Genomic DNA, 21485 nt, shown 5'->3' with positions numbered 1-21485 from the left:
TGCTTAGCCCCCTTTCTCTATTCAGTTTACACTTACGACAGCGTGGCTATGCACTGCTCCAATGTCATATTCAAGTTTGCTGGAGACACAACTGTCATAGGCTGAATCAAAGGTGGTGATGAATCAGCATATAGCAGGGATTTTGAAAATCTAGCTGAGTAGTATTATAAGAATAACCTGTCTCGCAACGTCAGCACGAGCAAGGAACTGTTTATAGACTTCAGGAGGAGAAAACCAAAGGTCCATGAGCCAGTCCTCTTTGGAAGATCAGAGGTGGAGAGATTAGCAAATTAAATTTCTAAGTATTATTATTTCCTGGGTGCAGCATGTGAGTGCAATTATGAAGAAAGAATGGCATCATCTTTACTCCCATAGGTGTTTGCAGTGATTCAGCATGTCATCTAAAACCTTGGCAAACTTCAATAGATGTGTGGTAGACAGTATAATGACTGGCTGCATCACAGTCTAGTATGGAAACACCAATGTCGTTGAGCAGAAAGCCCTGCAAAAAGTGGTAGATACAGTCCAGTTCATCACTGTTAAAGACCCCCAATCATTAAGCACATCTACATGAAATACTGCCATCAGGAAAAAGGCACAAGCCTCAGCACTCACAACAGCAGGCTCAGGAACAGTTACCATCGGGCTCTTAAACCAAAGGGGATACCTTCACTCAAATTCGCTTGCCCGATTATTGAACTGTTCTCATAATAATGGACACACATTGAAGGTCTCCTCATCTTGTTCTCGATATTTATTGCTTATTTATTTATATTATTGTATCTTCTTTCTTGCATTTTCACAGTTTGTTGTCTTCTGCCCTCTGGTTGAACACCCAAATTGGGTGGTCTTTCATTGATTCTGTTATTATTCTACAGATTTGTTGAGTATGCCCAGCAGAAAATGCATCTCAGGGTTGCACATGCTGACAGATATGTACTCTGATAATAATATTTACTTTGAACTTCAATAATAAACTGGATTGTGATACTGGTAGGTTAATTGCTTACTGCAAGTTACTCCTTAGTTGGAAAAAAAATAAAAACAATGTTGATGGATATGAGAGGAAACAAGTTGAAGGCAGGGAATTAAGGGCAAGTGACTAAAATCTAACGACTATTGAAAGGCCCAGATAAAGTGAATATGGACAGGATGTTTCTGATAGTGGGGCAGTCTAGGACCAGAGGGCACAGCCTCAGAATAGAGGGATGTCCATTTAGAACAGAGATGAGGAGAAATTTCTTTAGCCGGAGGGAAGTGAATCTGTGGAATTCATTGCCACAGATGGAAGCCAAGACTTTGAGCATATTTAAAGTGGAGTTGATAGGCTCTTGATTAACCTGGGTGACAAAGACTTCAGAGAGAAGGCAGAAGAATGTGGTAGACAGGGGTAATAAATTAGCCATGATAGAATGCCCAAGCAGATTTGATGTGCTGAATAGCCTAATTCTGCTTCTAGGTCTACAGGTTTATTGGTAAGGTGGTGGTGCATTTGGTTGCAGTGGCTTCTAAAGGTCCAACCAAAGGTGTTATTGTCTTTTCTAAACATGTCTTTTATGATTTCAAGACCCTGCTGGACATTAAGAATTTGATGGTCTACCCCATCAATGAGTTGCTAATTGGTGGAGAAACTGAAGGAGCTGGATTTGGCATGGATCTTGCTGTTGCCCAAGTCAGCAAGGTGTTGGTGTGCAAAGGCAGTGTGCAGTCTAACGTTGAGTGTTTGTCTTAGTTGCTTTACCTGTGATCGCAAGATCCTGTTGGACATTGTTAGTGTGGAATGCTGCAAGTCCAAATCACTGATGCATTAATGGACAGTGGGGCGGATGATGGGGGGGGGGGGGGGGCTGTGTAAGCTCGATTGTAGTGAGGACTACGACTCAAGCCACAATATCGCCTGTTTACTGCCACCCAGGAGGTGTTGGAGTCAGTGCAATCCACTGATGCTGCCCCCTAGTGTTTTCTCGGCAAAGACCAGCTACACCGTATTCGACTGCAGACTGAAGCAACATTCATATATATGAATTACCCTATATTCTTTTTACCCCATATATAGATACAAATTATCCTTTTTTGTGTAACTGTATTTTTCTGGAATTGTATAGGTGTTAAATTTGCCTCATGCTGTGTAAGAGCTTTGGAACTGTGTTTTGCACTGGAGCTAGAGTAACACTGTTTTGTTTGGCTGTATTCATGGGTATTAGGGTTCTTCAACTGGATTCTTCTACTGGAACCAGAGGGCCAAACAGCCTCCTTCTGTGTTAGAAGGACTAACTTTACAGTTGGGATGTTATCTGCTCCCTGTGCGGTATCCAATACTTTTCATATGGAGTGAATCGAGTTGGTTGTTTCCACGGGGAAACAGTGATTTCATTTAGAGTCATAGAACACTACAGCACAGAGAAAGGCCCTTCAGCCCATCTACTCTGCTATGAAATGTTTATCTGCCGAGTTCCATTGACCCGCGGCCAAACCAGCGCTCTCCATACCTCTCTCATCTATGTGCCTATCCAAATTTCTCTGAAATGTTGAAACTGACCCCACTTTCACCACTTGAACTGCCAGCTCATTCCACAGGCTCACCACCCTCCCAATGAAGTATGCCTTCATGTTCCCTTTAAACATGACCTCCAGCTGTAATTTCTCTCAACTTCAGTGGAAAAAGCCTGCTTGCATTTACCCTATCAAACTTCCCCTCAATATTCTATCTTTTAGGGAATGAAGACCTACCTATTCAATCTTTTCCTGTAACTCAGGCCCTCAATTGCCAGCAACATCCTGGTTAATTTTCTCTGCACTCTTTCAATCTTACTTACATCTTTCCTATAGGTGATCAGAACTGCACACAGTACTCCAAATTAGACCTCACCAACATCTTATGCAATTTCAGCATAACATCCCACTCCTGTACGCAACACATTGATTTATGAAGGTCAAAGTTATAAAAGCACTTTTTACAACCCTATCTATCTACCACCTCCAAGAAATTATGGTTCTGTATTCCCAGATCCTTCTGTTCTACCACACTCCTTAATGCCCGACCGTGCACTGTGTAACAGCCACAGTGTTACATCTATTGCATGATGGAGGAAAGCCAATAATAAAAAAAACATTCGGTAGATTAGGATCCTTCCATTTAAGTAAACTGGCTCTCCTAGCCAGTAACAGCTGTGTAACAACCTGGTTGCTCCTCCCAAGTTGCAACACATCAGATTTGTCTGCATTAGCTGTCCTCCAGTCCTGTGGCACATCGCCCATGGCTAAGGATGTTTTGAATAGCTCTGCTCGGGCCCCTGTCATTACTGCACTAACCTTCCGAAGGGTCCAAGGGAACACTCTGTCGGGCCCTGGGGAGTTATCCACCCTAAATTGCCTCAAGACAGGAAACACCTCCTCCTCCGTAATCTGTATAGGGTCCATGACCTCACTGCTGCATTGCCTCTGTGTCCATCTCCCAAGTAAACACAGATATAAAAAATCCATTTAACATCTCCCCCATCTCTTTCAGCTCCATGCATAGACTACCATTCTGATCTTCCAGAGGATCAATTTTGTCTCTATATATCCCTTGGCTCTTAATGTAGCTGTAGAAGCCATTGGGATTCTCCTTCACCTTGTCTGCTAGAGCAACCTAATGTCTTCTTTTAGCCCTCCTGATTTCCTCCTCAAGTGTTCTCTTGAATTTCTTGTACTTCTCAAGAAACTCATTTTTTCCTACCTGCCTATACCTCCTTCTTAATCAGGGTCTCAATATCTCTTGAAAACTAAGATTCTATAAAGCTGTTACCTTCGCCTCTTATTCTGACAGGAACATACAAGCTCTTGTATTCTAAGTTTTTTTAGTTTTGAGGTCCTTCAACTTACTAAGTACAACTTTGCCAGAAAACAACCTGTCCTAATCCAAGCAAGAAAAGAAAGACTTTCTGATCAAATCCAAAACTTTGAAAAAATAACTGGAAGAGAGTCAGTACAAAAATCAATAAATCAAATTGTATGAAAATACTGAATACAAAGTCGCCAGATTTCTTCAGATTTAAAGGGAGTATCAAATGTCCAACTTCTTATTTTCTCTAAACTTAAACAGGACATGATGGAGGAAAGCCAATAATAAAAAAAAATTAGGTTGATTAGGATCCTTCCACTTAAGTAAACTGGCTCTCCTAGCCAATAAAGTTGAAAAGGTTATCATCCACTGAGCAGAAACAAGAAGATACAGTATCCTGCTTCTGATGGAATAAACACAAAAATTGCTCTAAATTAATTTGGTTGTAGGTCCAGATTCAAGACTTTTGATAAAGTTTTAAAGACATCTTTCCAAAAATTGTCCAACTTTATGCAAGACCAAAGTGGCCTTAAAGTGGCCTCAATATTGGGTTAAAGTGGCCACCTCAATATTACATCTATCGCAAATAGGATTGATATTGGGAAAAATACGGGCTAATTTATCCTTTGACATATGTGCCCAATGCACTACCTTGAACTGTATCAAGGAATGACGGGCACAAATAGATGAAGTATTTACCAAATGAAAAATTTTACTCCACTGATTATCTGAAAGTAAGTCTTGAAATTCCAATTCCCAAGCACCTTTAATTTTATTGTTAGATATCATTCGTAAATTCAATAACCATTTATAAATTGTAGCTATCAGTCCTTTTTGAAGTGGTTTAAACTAAAAAGAGGTATCTATCATATTAGGTGGATAAGCAGAGGGGTAACTTGGAAGTAAAATACATTAAAAATTCCTAATTTGTAAATATCTTAAAAAGTGTGCATTAGATAAATCATATTTATCTGCTGAGTGAAAGACATTAAGCAATCCCCTATAAACAAATCTGAAGAAAGTTATTATTCCTTTGGCCTACTTCTTGTAGGGGAAATTATAATGTATGCTAATATCTAGTCAACAGGGGTGTGGATTGTGTGAATATTGTGACAAGAAACCGCAGACAAAAGTAGAGACATGGAATGCAGCAGTGACAACACCCAAGTCCCAGGAACTTCACTAATTACATTACAGCATGCACCAATTATTGTAATTGAAAACTGGAATTCCTACCAGACCTGGATAATCATTTTATTGTGTAATCAGCCTAATCTGTCACTTAATTAGGTCTTCTTGAAGCTACCAATCTATTATGAAAATAAAGTTTACTGGTAATCTCATGAGCTGAGAATGTAAAAGCTGCATCCAATCATGTTTGGGTAGGTCAGCTTTGGCTGGCCTCCTGGTGAGCACCAGATTTCAATAAGTTGCCCATTATTTTGAACACCAACTCCAGGTGATTTCAGTTTGCTCCTGCATACTGCATCTGGATGCACACAGGGTACGATAAGATAGACTTGACCTCACAATCTACCTTGTTGTGATCTTCCACTCTATCGTTCAGCTGGACTGAACTTGCTCTGTAGCTTTTACATTTTATTCTGCACTGTTACTGTTTTACCTTATTCCACCTCAATGCACTGTGGAATGATCTAACTCGTATGAATAGCAGTCAAGACAAGCTTTTCACTGTATCTCCGTACATCAAGCTATCAGGCATAGGAGCAGAATTAAGTACTTTGGCCCATTGATTCTGCTCCATCATTCAATCATGTCATGTGACAATTATAAACCAACTCCAACACCAACCTCATCTTCAGCGTTCAGCCAGTAAGGACAGAGGAGGAAGCGGTCCTGCTCTTGATCTTGGGGGAGTATTTCGCCGTTCGGAAAAGCATTATAATGTTTTATCTGCCAGCGAAATTTGCTCCAAGACTGACGAGCAAGTCTCAGATAAAAGACGTACTGCAGATTTGGCCCAATTAAAGGTAAAACAAAGAGCGACTATTATACAAGGTGAGCCTGTTGATAGTAATGCTACATCTGTTGTTGACAACGTTGAGGTTAATTCACATTCTAGTGATGATATTCTTGTTGAAAGTGATTTAGTGTCCCTGTAGATGACATTTTAGTGAATAATGGTTTTAGTGGGGATAGACCTTCTATGTCAACCTTTGAGGAAGGTAAATATTCTTCTATCTGGGGAGGGGTCCTGTTACCACTCTGGGCTCCACTATCTTTGAGAAAGGTGATATTCTAAGAACTTCTGTTTAAATTGTACACTACCTTTTGTGACTACTACACCACCGGCTATGGGAATACTTAGTGCTGTTTCTGATAAGTACAATTTCAACCCTTTGTGCAGCGCTGCCAGGTCAGCATCTCATTTTCAGTCCTGCAGCTGCTCGCAGCAAGGTTTTCTGTTTTCCTCATCGATCCCTGGTTTGATGGAGATGGTGGAGTGAGAGGTTACCGAGTGTGGTGCTGGTGTACTCTCCCACTTCTGCTGATGGTTCACAGCGTCCAGCAGATTCTATAATCTAGGGCAACAAACAAAATGCTGGAGGAACTCAGTGTGTCTGGCAGAATCAGTGGAGGGAAACAGACAACTATTTTGAGACCAGATGAAGGGTCTCGACTCAAAATGTCAACTGTCCATTTCCTCCCATGGGAGCAGCCTGACCCACAGAATTCCTCCAATAATCTTGAGCCTTAGCTATCTTGATTCCATTCCACTGGGCTTGATGGTAGTGCCACATATCATGGGGGGCATGCTGTGTGTGAATGCAGGACTTTATTTTCACAAGGACTGTGCAGTGGTCACTCCTACCAAAGCAGCCAGGCATGGGTGGACAACGCACCTGGTGCAATGGTGAGGACCAGATACAGCTTCTTCATGGTCATCTCACTCTGATGTTCAACTTGACAACCATGTCCTTCAGCACTTGCCAGCTTGGAGTGTGATGTTGGTTGGAGCCTTTCTTGGTGACAGTCATTGAAGTTCTTTTTCCTTGATACTTTCATTGTTTCTTACAAATATTACTCGGCACAAGGAAGCATTGACCGAGTCATCAAATGGTGCTGGGAGACAATTGAGCTGTTTTCTTCGCCATGTTCGAGTTGAAACCACGAAACCTCCTGGAGTCGGGAGTCCAAGTGTGAACTCAAAAGTTCAAAGTAAATTTATTATCAAAGTACGTATATGTCACCATATACAACCCTGAGATTTATTTTCTTGTAGGCAAGAACAATGATATCCAGTAGAATCAATGGAAAACTACACACAAAGACTTACAACCAATGTGACTTACAACCTTGAAGACAACTGTGCAAATATAAAAGAAAAATAATAATAATAATAATAATAAATAAATAATATTGAGAACATGACTTGTGGAGTCCTTGAGAGTGAGCTCTTAGGTTGTGGAATCAGTTCAGTGTTGAGGAGAGTGAAGTTATCCACGCTGGTTCAGGAACTTGATTGGTGAGGGGTAATAACTGTCTCTGAACCTGATAGTGTGGGACCTAAGGCTCCTGTGCCTCCTTTCCAATGGCAGCAGTGATCCCGAAGCTTCTGCTGCCCTCCTCTACGCCAGAGTACTTGCATCTCGAGTACATCTGTCCTGTTTGTGAGACTGGACATACACTGACATTGTGATGGAGACTTCCAACACATTGTCTATGTGGCATGACTCAGGTCATGACCACATCCAGCTCACCCAATACAGATATATAGCGGGTGTAGATGTAGATACTGTATCTACAGATAGGACTGCATGGCAGCATAACACTTTACAGTGCCAGTGATGGGATTAGGGTTCAATTTCCGTACTGTTTGGAAGAAGTTTATATGTTTTCCCCATGACCACGTGGGTTTCCTCCAGGTGCCCTGGTTTCCTCCCATTTTGCAAAGAATGGTACAGGTTAGAGTTCGTAAGTTAGGGAGTTGTGGGCTTGTTGTGTTGGTGCTAGAAACATGGTAACACTCACGAGCTGCCCAGCAGCACAATCCTTGGTTGCTGATGCAAAGACAAGTTTCACTGTATATTTCGATGCATATGTGACAAATAAAGCTAGTCTTTATGGAAAGGACCAGGCCGACTTCCGAAGTCTGGGAGTGATGGTGCTGTCTCTGAATTCAATCCTGAGGTTAATTCAGGGGAGCTTATCCACTTGTATCCTTTGTTCTGTTTCACATAGTGACAATGGTACAAATGTCTGATCTACTAGGACAAGTTCAGAGGGCAGCTAAGAATTAATATCATTGCAACACACAAAAAGTACGGGAGGAACTCAGCAGGCCAGGCAGCATCCATGGATTAAAGTACAGTTGACATTTCAGGCCGAAACCCTTTGGCAGGATTAATATCCTTGCTGGTTCTGCAGTCATCATCCACTGGACGAGAGGGATGACAACAACTGCAATTATTCATTGCTGATGACTGTTTAATCTGACCAAACAGGAAAACTGTCCTAATTAATAACACAATCTCCAAATCTAATACAGCTCCTCTGGACCATAATAAATAAAATCTCTGAATTGCTTCTAAACACGTATCAGAATCAGACTTATTTTTACTGGACATGTCATGAAATTTCTTGCTTTGTGGCAGCAGTACAGTGTATTACATAAAAATATGCCATAAATTATAGTAATAAATATTAAAGAAACATGTAGTGCAAGACTTCAGCAGAAACACTGAGGTGGTGTTCATGGGTTCATTGTCCATGCTGAAGTCTGATGGTGGACGGGAAGAAGCTGTTCCTGAAATTCTGAGAGTGCGTCTTCAGGCACCTGTATCTCTGTACTGATGGTAGCAATGAGAAGAGGACAGGTCCTGGGAGATGGGAGTCCTTGATGATGGATGTTGCCTTTTTTGAGGCATCGTCTGTTTAAGATTTTGAATAGGTCTTTCAGCCCCTTGTCATAAACTCAAGAGATTCTGCAGATGCTGAATATCTGGAGCAACACACACAAAATGCTGGAGGAATTCAGCAGGCCAGGCAAAATCAACAGAGGGGAACAAAGTGTCAACCTCTATTCGTCCTTAAAGCGTCAATCAAGGGTTTCGACCCGAAACATCAACTGTTTATTCCCCTCCATAAATGCTACCTGACTTGCTAAATTCTTTCAGCATTCTGTATGTGTTGCCCGCATCCCGTTAAACCTCCCCTGAACCCTCTCTAAAGCTTCCACATCCTTCCTATAATGAGGTGACCAGAACTGAACACAATTGTCTAAGTTGGTGAAAAACTCACACACTAGTCATCAGACAAATTCCACAGAATTATTGTGAATGGGCAGAAGGGAATGTTTTGTAGCTACATTGAGAGTCTGGTTTCTTCCTCATACTCCTAGCCAATATTCATTTAAACATAGTTCCGTCTCTGACTCAGCTAGAAACTAATGGCCACTCTTAAGCACTTTGTAAAACTGTGATTTTTTTTTTGGCACCTCTCCATCCTAAAGGAACTTGTTTTATAAGAGAGTTAGAAGCCGGAACTAAAGTCAGGCTACAAAACCTAATAAAGAGCATCAGGACTGGAAGGAAAGTGGGGAAGAAGGTAGAACCAGCTACCTACCATCAAATGTCTTGGTGTTAGGGAGGGAGTGCCAGTATATTAACGCACTCTTTCACCTTCCCCCTCATGTATCATTTTCAGCTTGTACTCTTTCTCTTCTCTGTCTGGTTTCTTCCTCCTTCCTTTTCAGTCCTGACAAAGGGCCTCGACCTGAAACATTGACTGTTTATTCCCCACAATCAGTGCTGCCTGACCTGCTGAATTCCTCCAGCATTGTGAGAGTGAGGGTCAATTAGCCCCATTGTATTTGCTTCCTCATTCAGTAAGATCGTGACCTCCCCTTTACCCCAGGCTCACTTTCTCCCATTCTCTTGGAGTTTCTTAAATGACCCTGTTGTATCCGTCTCTATCACCACCCCTGGTAGTGTATTCCACGCACCCAGCACTCTGTGTGTAAAGAGTTTAGTGTGGCCGTTACAGGTGTGGACCTTGGGCATCGTCTGTAAGGAGTTTGTACACCCTCCCAATGAACGTGTAGGTTTCCTCCAGGTGCTCCAGTTTCCTCCCACGTTCCAAAAACGTTCAAGTTAGCAGGGGCTAACTGGTCATTGTAAGTTGTCCTGTGATTTAAGTGTTAAATAGGTGGGTTGCTGGGCAGTGTGGCTTATTAGGCTGGAAGGATCTATTCTGCACATCTTTTAAAAAAATTACCTCTGACGTCCTTCTGAACATTCCTCCAATTACCTTAAAATTTGGCCCTCTTATATTAGCTATTTCTGCCCTGGGAAATTATACCACTATTTCTTCTGGCAGCTAGCCCCTCTTACCACCCCCCCCCCCCCCCGTGTAAAAAGCTTGCCCATCAAATTCCCTTGAGAACTTTGCTGATATTTGGGATGAAGTGTGAAAAAACAAAATTCCTTTTGCCCTAAAGATGCTTCTCAATTCACTGAGCTCCTCCAGCAGATTGACTGTGTGCCCCCTTTTAAGTCCATGAGACCATCAGACATAGGAGCAGAATTGGGCCCTTTGGCCTTTCGACTCTGTTCTGTCATTCCATCATCAACCCCATTCTCCTGCCTTCCCCCCCATGAACCTCTACTTTAAATACACCTGATGGCTTGGCCTCCACAGCTCTCTGTGGCAATGAATTCCACAGATTAATCACCCACTGGCTAAGGAACCTCCGTTCTAAAGGAATGCCCTTGTACTCTGAGGCTGTGCCCTCTGGTCCTAGACTCCCCCTCTATGTGAAGCATTCTGTCCATGTCCACTCTCTCTAGGCCTTTCAATATTCAACAGGCTTCAGTGAGATCTCCCCTCATTCTTCTAAACTCCAGTGAGCGCAAGCCTAGGGCTAACAAACGTTCTCAGACATTAACCCTTTTATTCCTGGGATTCTTCCCTTGTACCCTCTAATTTTAGACTCCCTAACCCTAGGGAAAGAACTGATCATCTACATCATGGGTTCCCATCTTGGGGTCCACAGACCACTTGGTTAATGGCAGGGGTTCATGGCATAAAAAGGTCGGGAACCTCTGATCTACCTGAATTAAGTCCCTCATGATTATAAAACCTCAGTGAAGATCCATCACTCCATTATTCCAGTGAAAAAGTCCCAGCTTATCGCCTTCCGATTTCCATGAATTTTTTTTTACATCCTCTCCAGCTTTTTAAAATCCTTCCTGCAATATGGCAAACCCGGACACTGAAAATCTGGAAGAACACACACAGAATGCTGGAGGAACTCAACAGTTCAGGCAGCATCTAGGGAAATGAATAAACAGCCGACATTTTGGGCTGAGACCCTTCATCAGGACTGGAAAGGAAGGGGGAAGATGCCAGAATAAGAAGGTGGGGAGAGGGGAAGCACTAAAAGTACAAGGTGATAGGCCAGGGGTTCCCAATGTGTCTTATGCCAGGAACTAACAGCATTAAGCAAGGGGTCCGCAGACTCCACGTCGAGAACCCCTGTGACAGGTGGGGAGGGGAGGGGAGGGGGGAAAGAAGTAATGCGCTGGGAGGTGATAAGTGGAAAATGTTGAATTATGTTGACATATTGTCCTTAGGCACAGAATTCCAAAGATTCATCAGTCCCAGTATGACTCATCTGTCATCTGACCCTTTATTTTAAGACAGTATCAAGTCAGTTCTGGACAAACTGGCCATAGGAAATCACCAACTCCAAACCCCATAACTATTTTGTACAGATGCCAAATCATGATTTTTTATGGGATATAAAATATGCATATGTTCTAGGACAGCATTTTGACACCCATCCATCTTCTTATTCTGTATCTTCCCCTTTCCTTTCCAGACTTGATGAAGGGTCTGGCAGGTTTATTCATCTCCATAGATGCTGACTGACCTGCTGAGTTCCTCCAGCAGTCTCTGTGCCCTGCTCTCGATTTCCAGCATCTGCAGAATGCCTTGCTGCTCTGCTGTGGAATCTCTTTGCGGTATGCCTATCCTGGAGCAGTTAAATTCTCTTCAACGCGAGTTCAGTCACTCACTGCTCCCCCGTTAGTGATCTCTGATTCTCCGATCAAACTCACTACGGGAACCTGGCACCTATCATCTGCCAATTTGTACTCCTTCCTTCCACTTCCCCATTCATATCCTCTCTTCTGGCCCTTTACTTCCCAGTCCCGATGAAGGATCTTTGCCCCGAAACACCGACTGATTACTCCTGTCCATAGAAGCTGCCCGACCTGTCGAGTTCCCCCAACATTTTGTGTGCGTGGCTCTGGATTTCCAGCATCTGCAGAATCTCTTGTTTCAATGCTTGCATCCTATTGTGATCGCTCTCCGTTTTTTAAACCCCTTGATATTGGCATTATAACTAATGGCTGAAGTTTATTTAAAATTAAATACAAATTAACCCAACCTTGAGCCGGTAGACAGTTCCGGACTGGCTTGAGAACTCTTTCTGAGGATACCGACAGTTCCTGCGTGCCCCTGAGTTTAATCCCTCTGCCACGTTACACTTCTGCTATACATTCCAACAGAAATAACACTTCCATAATAACGCGCGAGCTTGCAAAATCCGTTCGCGCGACACAGAACGTGCTGGTTTCGCATTTGCTTTAACTACAACAGCATGTCTGCATATGCCAGAAAGAGAAGGAAAGAAATACTCCCCGAATCTGCGCGCCCTCCCCGCCCAACCCCCTCACATTCTTCAAATTAAGACTAAAAAACGTGAAATAAATTGACAATAATGCAGGATTCTCACCTACAGAGACTCCACACCCCCCCCCCCACACACACACACACACAAATCAGGCAACGCATGTGGTATCACTAACACTGAAATCGTCTCTCCCTTTTCTTCTCCCTCTCCCTCTCCGAGACTGAATCCAAACGGGAGAGACCTGTTTCCCCAGGACATACCAGGGCTGATTTTACATTTCACTTACATTTGCCTCCTTCATAAGGAATCTTGGTGATGTTATTCGCACTCTCCCTTCACGAAGATCCGGTTAGTAGCGACAGTTGAATTCCGACTGTTGTGGCATGTTTTCTGTGGGAGTCACGGAACAGATTCACTATCACCTCTCGCTACAGCAGAAGGGGGGCTTGTAAAAATATATATATCGATGAGTATTTATGCAAAAAGGCAGTTTCCTTGTGCAGAGAGCAGGCACGCCTTTTTTTTAAAAAAAATTATGTTTGGCAAGAGAAGGAAACAGAAAGCGAAACACATGTGGGAGACGCCAACAGTCCCATACAACCGGTCCCTCGCCCAGAGTCTGCACACGCAGCGGAGCTTCGGGGGGCTCCTCTGACTGACACCCGGGAGGTCGGCGAGAACCCGCGCAAGGCGCTTCGCATGTGTAGCCCTATTCCCGACGATGACTCTGTCTTTGAAACTTGGAGCTCTGAGCGACAGTCAGTCCGGTGTGCGGCAGGTCGAGCAGAATGGTACCGAGGGTCAGGACAACTCGTAGTTATTGAAAGACTTCAGCGGCTCCTCCCTCCAAAAAACCCCCGCGGGCCAATGGGAAGCTTTTTTCCCCCTCGGCTTACTAATGTCGAGTCAGTGCCAATTTGTACACAGCAAGCTCCCACACACAGTGATCAAGCGACCGATGGCACGATTCAGTGATGTTAGTTTAGATGGTGGTTGGGGGGTAGTTTCATGTTACATGCTGGAGAGGGTACAGGGAATCGGAATCACAACTTTAACATAGAACATCACAGCTCTGTACCGGCCATTCGACCCACGATCTTGTGCCAACCTTTTAACACACTCCAAGATGAATTTAACCTTTCCCTCCCACATAGTCTTCCTATTATCCATGTGTCCATCCAAGAGTAATCATTGTCCCTAGTCTACCTGCCTCTGCCACTAAACCTGGCAGGGCGCTCCACACGCCCACCATTCACTGTGGGTTAAAAAAAACACTTATCTTTCTTTCTTTTTCAATCTTTTTCAAATTCATATACATAACAGCATTAATATTGCAAAGAGAGTGGGATTACATCATTGATAAATGCATATACGAATATAAACTAGAAATAACATGCATAAATATACTAAGCCTCCCAAACTCTTAATGTAGATTAAACATGATAAAAAAAGATATAAGTGAAAAAATATGAAAAGAAAAAACCCAAATGAAAAAGGAAAACAAAATATATACTAAACTAAACAAAACGACACTAAACAAAGCTGGGCTATTATATTACATCGGATAAAATCATTAACGTCGTTAGTTCCGCTCCTCTATCCATACATTTAAGGTTGATAACAAGAATTTGGAAAAACACTTACCTGACATTCCCCTATATTTTCCCTCATCCACTTTAAAATTATGGACCCTCCTATTAGAATTAAAATCAACTTCACTACCACTGACATACGTCGTGAAATTAGATGCTGTGCAGCAGCAGTACAGTGCAATACATAAACATATTTATAAACTACAAAATGGATGTATAAAAATGAACATAAAGAGAGTAAATTAGTGAGGAGATGTTTATGGGTTCATGGACTGTTCAGAAATCTGATGGTGCAGGGGAAGATGTTGTCCTTAGAGTCTTCACGCTCCAGTGCCTCCTCCCTGATGGTAGTAAAGAGAAGAGGACATGTCCTGAATGGTGAGGGTTCTTCATGTTTGATTCCAGCTTCTTGAGGCATTATCTTTTAGCAGATGTCATCGACGGTGGGGAAGTGTGTGCCTATAATGGAGCTGGCTGAGCTTACAACCCTTGGCAGCCTGTGCGCTGGTCCCACCATACCAATCGGTGATGCAACCAGTCAGAAGGGCCTCCACAGTACATCTGTAGAAATGTGTACCAAATCTGCTCAGACTCCTAATGAAACATAGCCACTGCCGCAACTTCTTTGTAAATGTATTACTATGTGGAGTCCAGGATAGATCTTCAGATCTTAATGCACATGAACTTGAAAATACTCACTCACCCTTTTCACTTCCAACCCCTCGAGGAGATAGAGATAAGAACATCGGCAAAGAGATTGGAAAAATTGTTGGACAACTATCTTCCCCTTGTGTATATTGTGTGGCATGGTTTAATGATTGGTTGATAAGAATTATTTTCATCCTTTTACTACTTAACCAATTTTCTTTCTTTCTGTATTTATTCCTGGTATTAATTTAATAAAGTAATTTCTTATAACCTTGCTTTGTGCACAGTGCCTCCTTTGTTTGTGGATACTGAATCACAAAAGGAGAAGGAATGACTGTAAAATGTTTTCATTACAGTTGACTGTCCATTTCCCTCTACAGACACTGCCTGACTTGTTGAGTTCCCCCAGCTCCTTTGTGTCTTACTCCACATTCCAGCACTTGCAGCCCCTTGTAAGACCATAAGACATAGGAGCAAAATTAGGCCATTTGGGCCATTGAGTCTTCACTAATTTATCATGGCTGATTTATTATCCCTCTTCACACCATTCTCCTGCCTTCTCCCATAACTGTTGACATCCTTACTAATCTAAACTATCAACCTCTGCTTTAAATATCCCAATGACTTGGCCTCCTCCAAAGCTGTCTGGCTAAAAAAATTCCTTCTTATCTCTGTTTTAAAGGAACATCCCTGTATTCTGAGGATGTTGACTTTGGTCTATGACTCCCCCACTATATGAAGCATGTTCTTCACATCCACTCTATATAGGCCTTTCAATATTCAATAGGTTTCAATGAGATTCCCCTTCCTGCTTCTAAGCTCTAATGAGTATAGGCCCACAGCCATCAAACGCTCCTCATACAATAGTTCCAAAATCATTCTTATGAACCTCCTCTAGATCCTCTTCAATGCCAGGACATCCTTTCTTAGATAGGAGGCCCAAAGCAAGATGGTGGCACGATGCAGCACGCAGCAGCCACTCCAGGAATGAATATCTGTTATCTGTAAGTAGGGGCCATGTACAATCCTGATTTGATGGAGACGGACGTGTGAAGCATGGCGGAACATCTGGTGAAACTTTTGAAATGCCTGTTTCGCTACTACTGTGCGATCGGAAAAAATCTCCGGGAGGAAGGCCTCAAATGCTCGGCTTTGCCTGTTGCTTGGCGGCCGATATCAGGGTTGAAGCGCTCGGCAGAGATGGTGCTCGGTGTCGGAGGGCTGGTCGGAGGCTCGAAGTTTTCGGACGGACTCGGACTCGGCTGTAGTCGGAGCTCCCAAAGTGCTGTATCGGCAAGCTGCGATGCTGAAGGTTCATGGCAGGAAGAGTTTTTCTTCCTTCTACCGTCTGCGTGAGATGATGGACTGTCGGGACTTTGAGACTTTCTTTTAAACCGTGCCATGGACTGCTCTTTATCAGGTTACAGTATTGCTTTGCACTGTTGAAACTATGTGTTAACGATAACTATGTGTAATCTATGTGGTCTTATGTAGGTCTTGTAGCTTTAGGTTTGTCTGTTGGGTTTGTAGTTCCTTTCCAGGGAATGTGCTAAGACGGTAGCGTGATATCGATATGCAGCAGCCTCTCCGGACTCTGGATTGGGGATTACCAAACGTTATGTGGTTTTTCTTGTGTGGTCTGTTTTGTGCTTTTTTCGTGATATCATTCTGGAGAAAGTTGTCTCATTTTTTAACTGCATTGTATTTGTGGTTTATAAATGACAATAAACTGAATCTGAATCTGAAAACTGCTGAAAATACTCGAAGTGTGGTCCAGCTAATATCTTATAAAGTATTACATTCTTGCTTTTACAATATATTCTTGTACCTCTCAGTTAACAAGAACTGAACTGCAGCAGCTGACAGTTCTGTGACAGGGTGTCAGGTTGGCTGTATATGTGACCTCCTGGCCCTTTGCTGCACTGACCCCTGACCTCTATGGTGGAACACTGGCTTTCCAAGGAGGGTAACATCCTCCACATCTGGCTCTCAACTAACATCTGGGCATACTGGTGTGCAAATGATGAAACCCAGCCCCTTCTTACCCCACAATGAAAGGGACAGAGCCACTAACCCTGCAGAAAAAATAGCAAGTGCAGTAAATGACAACACACACAAAATGCTGGTGGAACACAGCAGGCCAGGCAGCATCTATAGGGAGAAGCGCTGTCGACGTTTCAGGCCGAGACCCTTCGTCAGGTCTCGGCCCGAAACGTCGACAGTGCTTCTCCCTATAAATGCTGCCTGCCCTGCTGTGTTCTACCAGCATTTTGTGTGTGTTGTTGTTTGAATTTCCAGCATCTGCAGATTTCCTCGTAAGTGCAGTAAACATGCAGATATTCTCAATTTTAACTTTAAATTATTTATGACTAAGATACTTGAGTTAAAATTGATTTTTAATAATTTTAAATTGTATTGAAAGTTCTTAAACAGTTTCATTTTGGGACTAGCTATTTTGGTTACAGACCACTGGGAGCAAAGTTCACTCTCTCACCATAACTCATTCCCCCTAGAAACACCCTCGTAAATTTCCTTTGCAATCTTTTCAACTTAATGGCATCTTTTCTAGAGCAGGGTGACCATAACTGAACATAATATTCCAAATGCAGCCTCACCCATGTCTTGAACAAATGCAACGTGACATCCCATAAGACCATAAGACATAGGTGCCGAATTAGGCCACTCATCCAACAAGTCAATAGGATTGAGAAGGAAAATAAATCGGCCTTTTAATCATGGATGATCTATTATCCCTTTCAACCTCACTCTCCTGCCTTCTACCTGTGACCTCTGATGCCTTTACTTATCGAAAACCTATCAACGTCTGCACTAGGTATACCCAATCACTTGGCTTCCACAGCTGTAGGTGACAACGTTTTAGGAACACCTTCTTCCTCTCTGTCATCAGATTTCTGAATGGCCCATGAACCTATAAACACTACCTCACTCACTAATCCTCTTTTGCACTATTTATTTATTTTAATTCTTATTATAGCTGAATAATAATGCTTTATCTATTGCACCGTACTGTTGCCATGAACCGAAACATTTCACAGCGTATGTCAATGATAACAAACCCGATTCTGAATGTGATTCAGATTATTTCAGACATTAGAATCTGGAGCAACACACAGTCTGCTGGTGGAACTCAGTGTCTGTTGGGAGAAAGATACTAATACAACATAGAAACTTAGTACAGGCCCTTTGACCCACAATGTTATGATGGCCATTTAACCTATTCTATGATCAAACTAACCCTTCCTTCCCACAGAATTGAATTGAAAATACACGTGGACTAAGATGTTAACTGTCCTGTGCTGTCATCAATGAGATCATCAGTTGATCTGCCACCTGTCCTCAGGAGTTTCGGCCCGCTTATGATCAAGACTCCCTCAAGGTGGTGGGCCAGCAGTGCTAAAGCACCACCTCCCACTGGTGAGCTTAACAACTTGGCATCTGCCTCTATCAAAGTTGTTGGCCACTTCCATCCAACAGATAGTCTACTCTTCAGGTATCTATGCAGCCACTGAAGAGTTTACAAAAGATGGATACACTGTCCAACTATCTGCCCCTCTGGACGTACTTGGTCCACACCCATGATGATCCTGCCTCTGCTGCCTCAGCTACAGCCCTGCTGGTTGACTTGATCTCTCTTCTAGTGAAGCCAAGGTCACGCAGCCACTTCTGGAAAGTGAACGCAATAAAGCCATGGCACCCTACTTCGAATGGATAGCATGAGACCTTCCACCCTCTGTCTCTGCACTCTGACCTTAATTCTGCATACTTGGTTACATTGTGCTCATGGGCTTCATCGATGTTGTCTTCCTAGGGGACTGTGAGTTCACCAATAACCACTTCTCTACTGGTGTCTGACCAGACGATTATATCTGGACACAATGTGGTGAAAACTATTTGCTCCGGGAAATTGCCTTTCCCATCCAAGTCAGCCTTGACACACCAATCATTGGCTGAAGAAAGTATGCTTGATCGTGGGCCTGCGCTGTACACCCTTGACTTAGAGCCTTCTTTCACAAATGATATGCGATGTTCTGTGCAACAAGGGGTGTGAGATAAGTTGTGCTGCAGTACACTCTGCTCAACCGCTTCTGTTACAACTTTGAGAACGTTGTTATGTCTCCAAGTGTACATGCCGCTGGAAAGATTGACTCTGCGTGCACTCAGAATATGCTGAAGTGTTCCCTTCTCGCAAAAGCAGTACACCTGTCTGTCTTATCTTCATAAGGTGCTGAGGTTGGCAGGTGTTGGGAGCAGGTTATACACTGCTCTATATAGAAAAGAAATGTGGAGTGGTTCCATTTGCCACAGGATATTCCAAGATAGATATCATTGTTCAGCACTTTCCCACCAGGTCCAAGCCCCTTGTTTGGTCAGGCCAGCTGCTTTAGTTAACCTCTTCTCCTCTTCTACCTCTCGTATTCCATGAGCTACAAGCTCACGACGCTCCGTACCGGTAGAAGGTGACCACCACTTGTGGGTTGTCCATCCAAGTCCCTGGCAGCCCAGCTGGGTAGCCCCAACTATCTCCGTGTGCATCAATCTAGACTCTGCCTCATCAACTGCTGCCTGGGCTGACCACATCCTGCCTGATCACACATCCGGCTGGATGTTCTTGATGACAGGAGCTTTTGAGTCTCAAAGCATCAAGAATGATCCTACCTTGGCTACCTTGACCTCTTCAACAAGGGATTGCACTGGGATGGTTAGCTTTGTCTGGCTACTGTGGATTGCAATATTAGTGAGGCTGCTCGGTACTCCAAGCCATTTCTTCACATACTTGTTGATCTTCCGTTCCATTGCCTCAACATGGGACATTGCCACTTCATAGACAGTTAGTGGCCACGTTATCCGTGGCATCAGTCTGTACTGCAAGCACCACAACTTCAACTTGCCAGGCAAGCTACACTTGTCAACAGACATCAGACCTCTGCTGATTTGTTTTCCTGTCTCTTGAAGCCTCCTGGTGTCTCTCAGCTCCTCTGTGTACCATCGTCCGAGGCTCTTAGCTGGTTGGTCCTGAATGGATGGAATCTCCTCTCCACAAAGGGTGAAATGAAAGTCAACCAGCTTTCCTCTCCGAAGAACAACGCTCTTCGACTTCTTGGTCTTGAACTTCATTCTTCCCCAATCCATTAGCTCCTTCAGTCTAGATGCACAATTTCCACTGCCTCCGTGCTAGGACCCAAAAGGGTGAGATCGTCCATGAACGCTCATATTGGTGGCAACTCCCCTCCGGCATTAAGTGCGACACCTGGTCCCACTGATTCTGCAGCCCTCATAATGACCTCCATGGCTAACACAAAAAGGATGGGTGAAATCGCACAGCCCATTGGGATACCAATGTCCAACCTCTGCCACCTAGTTGTAAACTGCTGAGTGGAAAACCTCATCCGGAAATTGTTGTACTGCAGAACGAAGTTCCTCACCTTAGCAGGAAACCATAGGAATTCCATCGCAAACTCAATCAAGGCATGGGGAACAGAACCGTATGCATTTGCAAGATCAAGACAAACTACAGCCAGATTTCTTCTCAACCTCTTCGACTCCTGGATGGTATGCCATATCATACGAGTATGTTCAAGGCATCCCGGGAAGACTGGTATTCCTGCCTTCTGCACAGATGTATTTACCAATCCATTCTCCATCACAAATGGAGATATTCTTTCTGCTAGAATGCCAAACATAATCTTCCCCTCTACATTCAGGAGTGAGATTGGTCGGAACTGACTCAATGTAGTAGAAATCTCTTCCTTCGGGCTGTATACTCCTTCAGCCTCACTCCATGACAAAGGAACAACACCTTGTCTCCACACCACCTTTAACAATCTCCACAAGTATTTCCTCAGCTCTTCACACTTCTTGAACACCTTATACGGCATTCCATTAGGTCCTGGTACTGAACCTGACCTTGCCTTTTTGATGAACTGCTCAACTTCTGCCAGTTTGGGTTCTGACAGATTGAACTTCACTCCTGGCTCCATAGGCTTCACAAGCCCAGAAATGTCAAGCAAAGGAGCCTCCCGCTGTTTGTTAGAGTAAGTGCTTGTCAGGTCATCCTCAAGTTCTTGTTGAGAGATGTTAAGTTGCCCACTCTTATTTTGATCAAACAATCTCTTTGTGATCTGGTGATGGTTCTTAAAGGATGCCTTTCTTGCCTTCTGTCTCTTCTTTCTCTTTTTACGCTGTGACTCTGCATGACAGAGTGATGCTAACTTTATTCGAAACTGCTCTCGGAGATCAGCAAGCCCTGGCTTGTCACCCTCACTTGCTACCTTCCACCTCTGTCTCAAAGATCTAAGCTCTCTCCTCAACCTACTAATCTCCTTCTGGTGCCTGCTTGGTTGCTGTGTGGGCTTTGCTTTCCTGAACTCAACTAAACCAAACCTGTACTTTCCAACATTATAAATCATATCACCCATCGCTTCCAACTTTCTCTTTGATGTTCCCCTGAGAGTGTTCTCCAACATCATACTGATATCCTCACCAAGCCTTCTCATCTGCCATTGCTGACCACTTGACCCTCTTCTTCTCTACCACCTCACCACCACCATCATGCAAAGGATCTACCTGGGTACTGTGGTCTGCAACCTGACCTGGGTCATCTTGTCTGACCTGGAGTATGATGACTCTCTCCAGGGCGAATCGCTGTGGCTTGTGTATCAGTGGTTGAAAAGACCACATCTTCTGTGCTTGGTGAAGTAATTTCATCTTCATCCACTGGGATGGAATAGCACTTCAACTTTGC

The 21485-nt window shown here is 43.4% G+C and overlaps 1 protein-coding gene across 3 annotated transcripts in view; it reads right to left on the bottom strand.

Moving 5' to 3' along the window:
• Positions 1-13291, bottom strand: part of kitlga (kit ligand a) — a 142221-nt gene extending 128930 nt beyond the window's left edge. The window contains exons 1-2 of one of the 3 annotated variants that reach the window (XM_059977650.1): positions 12769-13291; positions 12237-12341 (exon numbers count right to left, since the gene is read on the bottom strand). In XM_059977650.1, coding sequence (XP_059833633.1) covers positions 12237-12341; positions 12769-12783 — 120 coding nt within the window. In that variant the 5' untranslated portion in view covers positions 12784-13291. The remainder of the gene's footprint in view (positions 1-12236; positions 12342-12768) is intronic. The other 2 variants (XM_059977653.1, XM_059977651.1) reach the window with 2 other exon arrangements.
• Positions 13292-21485: the final 8194 nt, after the last annotated feature.

This window comes from Hypanus sabinus, chromosome 8, assembly GCF_030144855.1.
Source record: "Hypanus sabinus isolate sHypSab1 chromosome 8, sHypSab1.hap1, whole genome shotgun sequence".
NCBI classification, from domain to species: domain Eukaryota; kingdom Metazoa; phylum Chordata; class Chondrichthyes; order Myliobatiformes; family Dasyatidae; genus Hypanus; species Hypanus sabinus.
The sequence above is the reverse complement of the archived record's forward strand: the minus strand, read 5'-3'. Positions and strand labels throughout refer to the sequence as shown.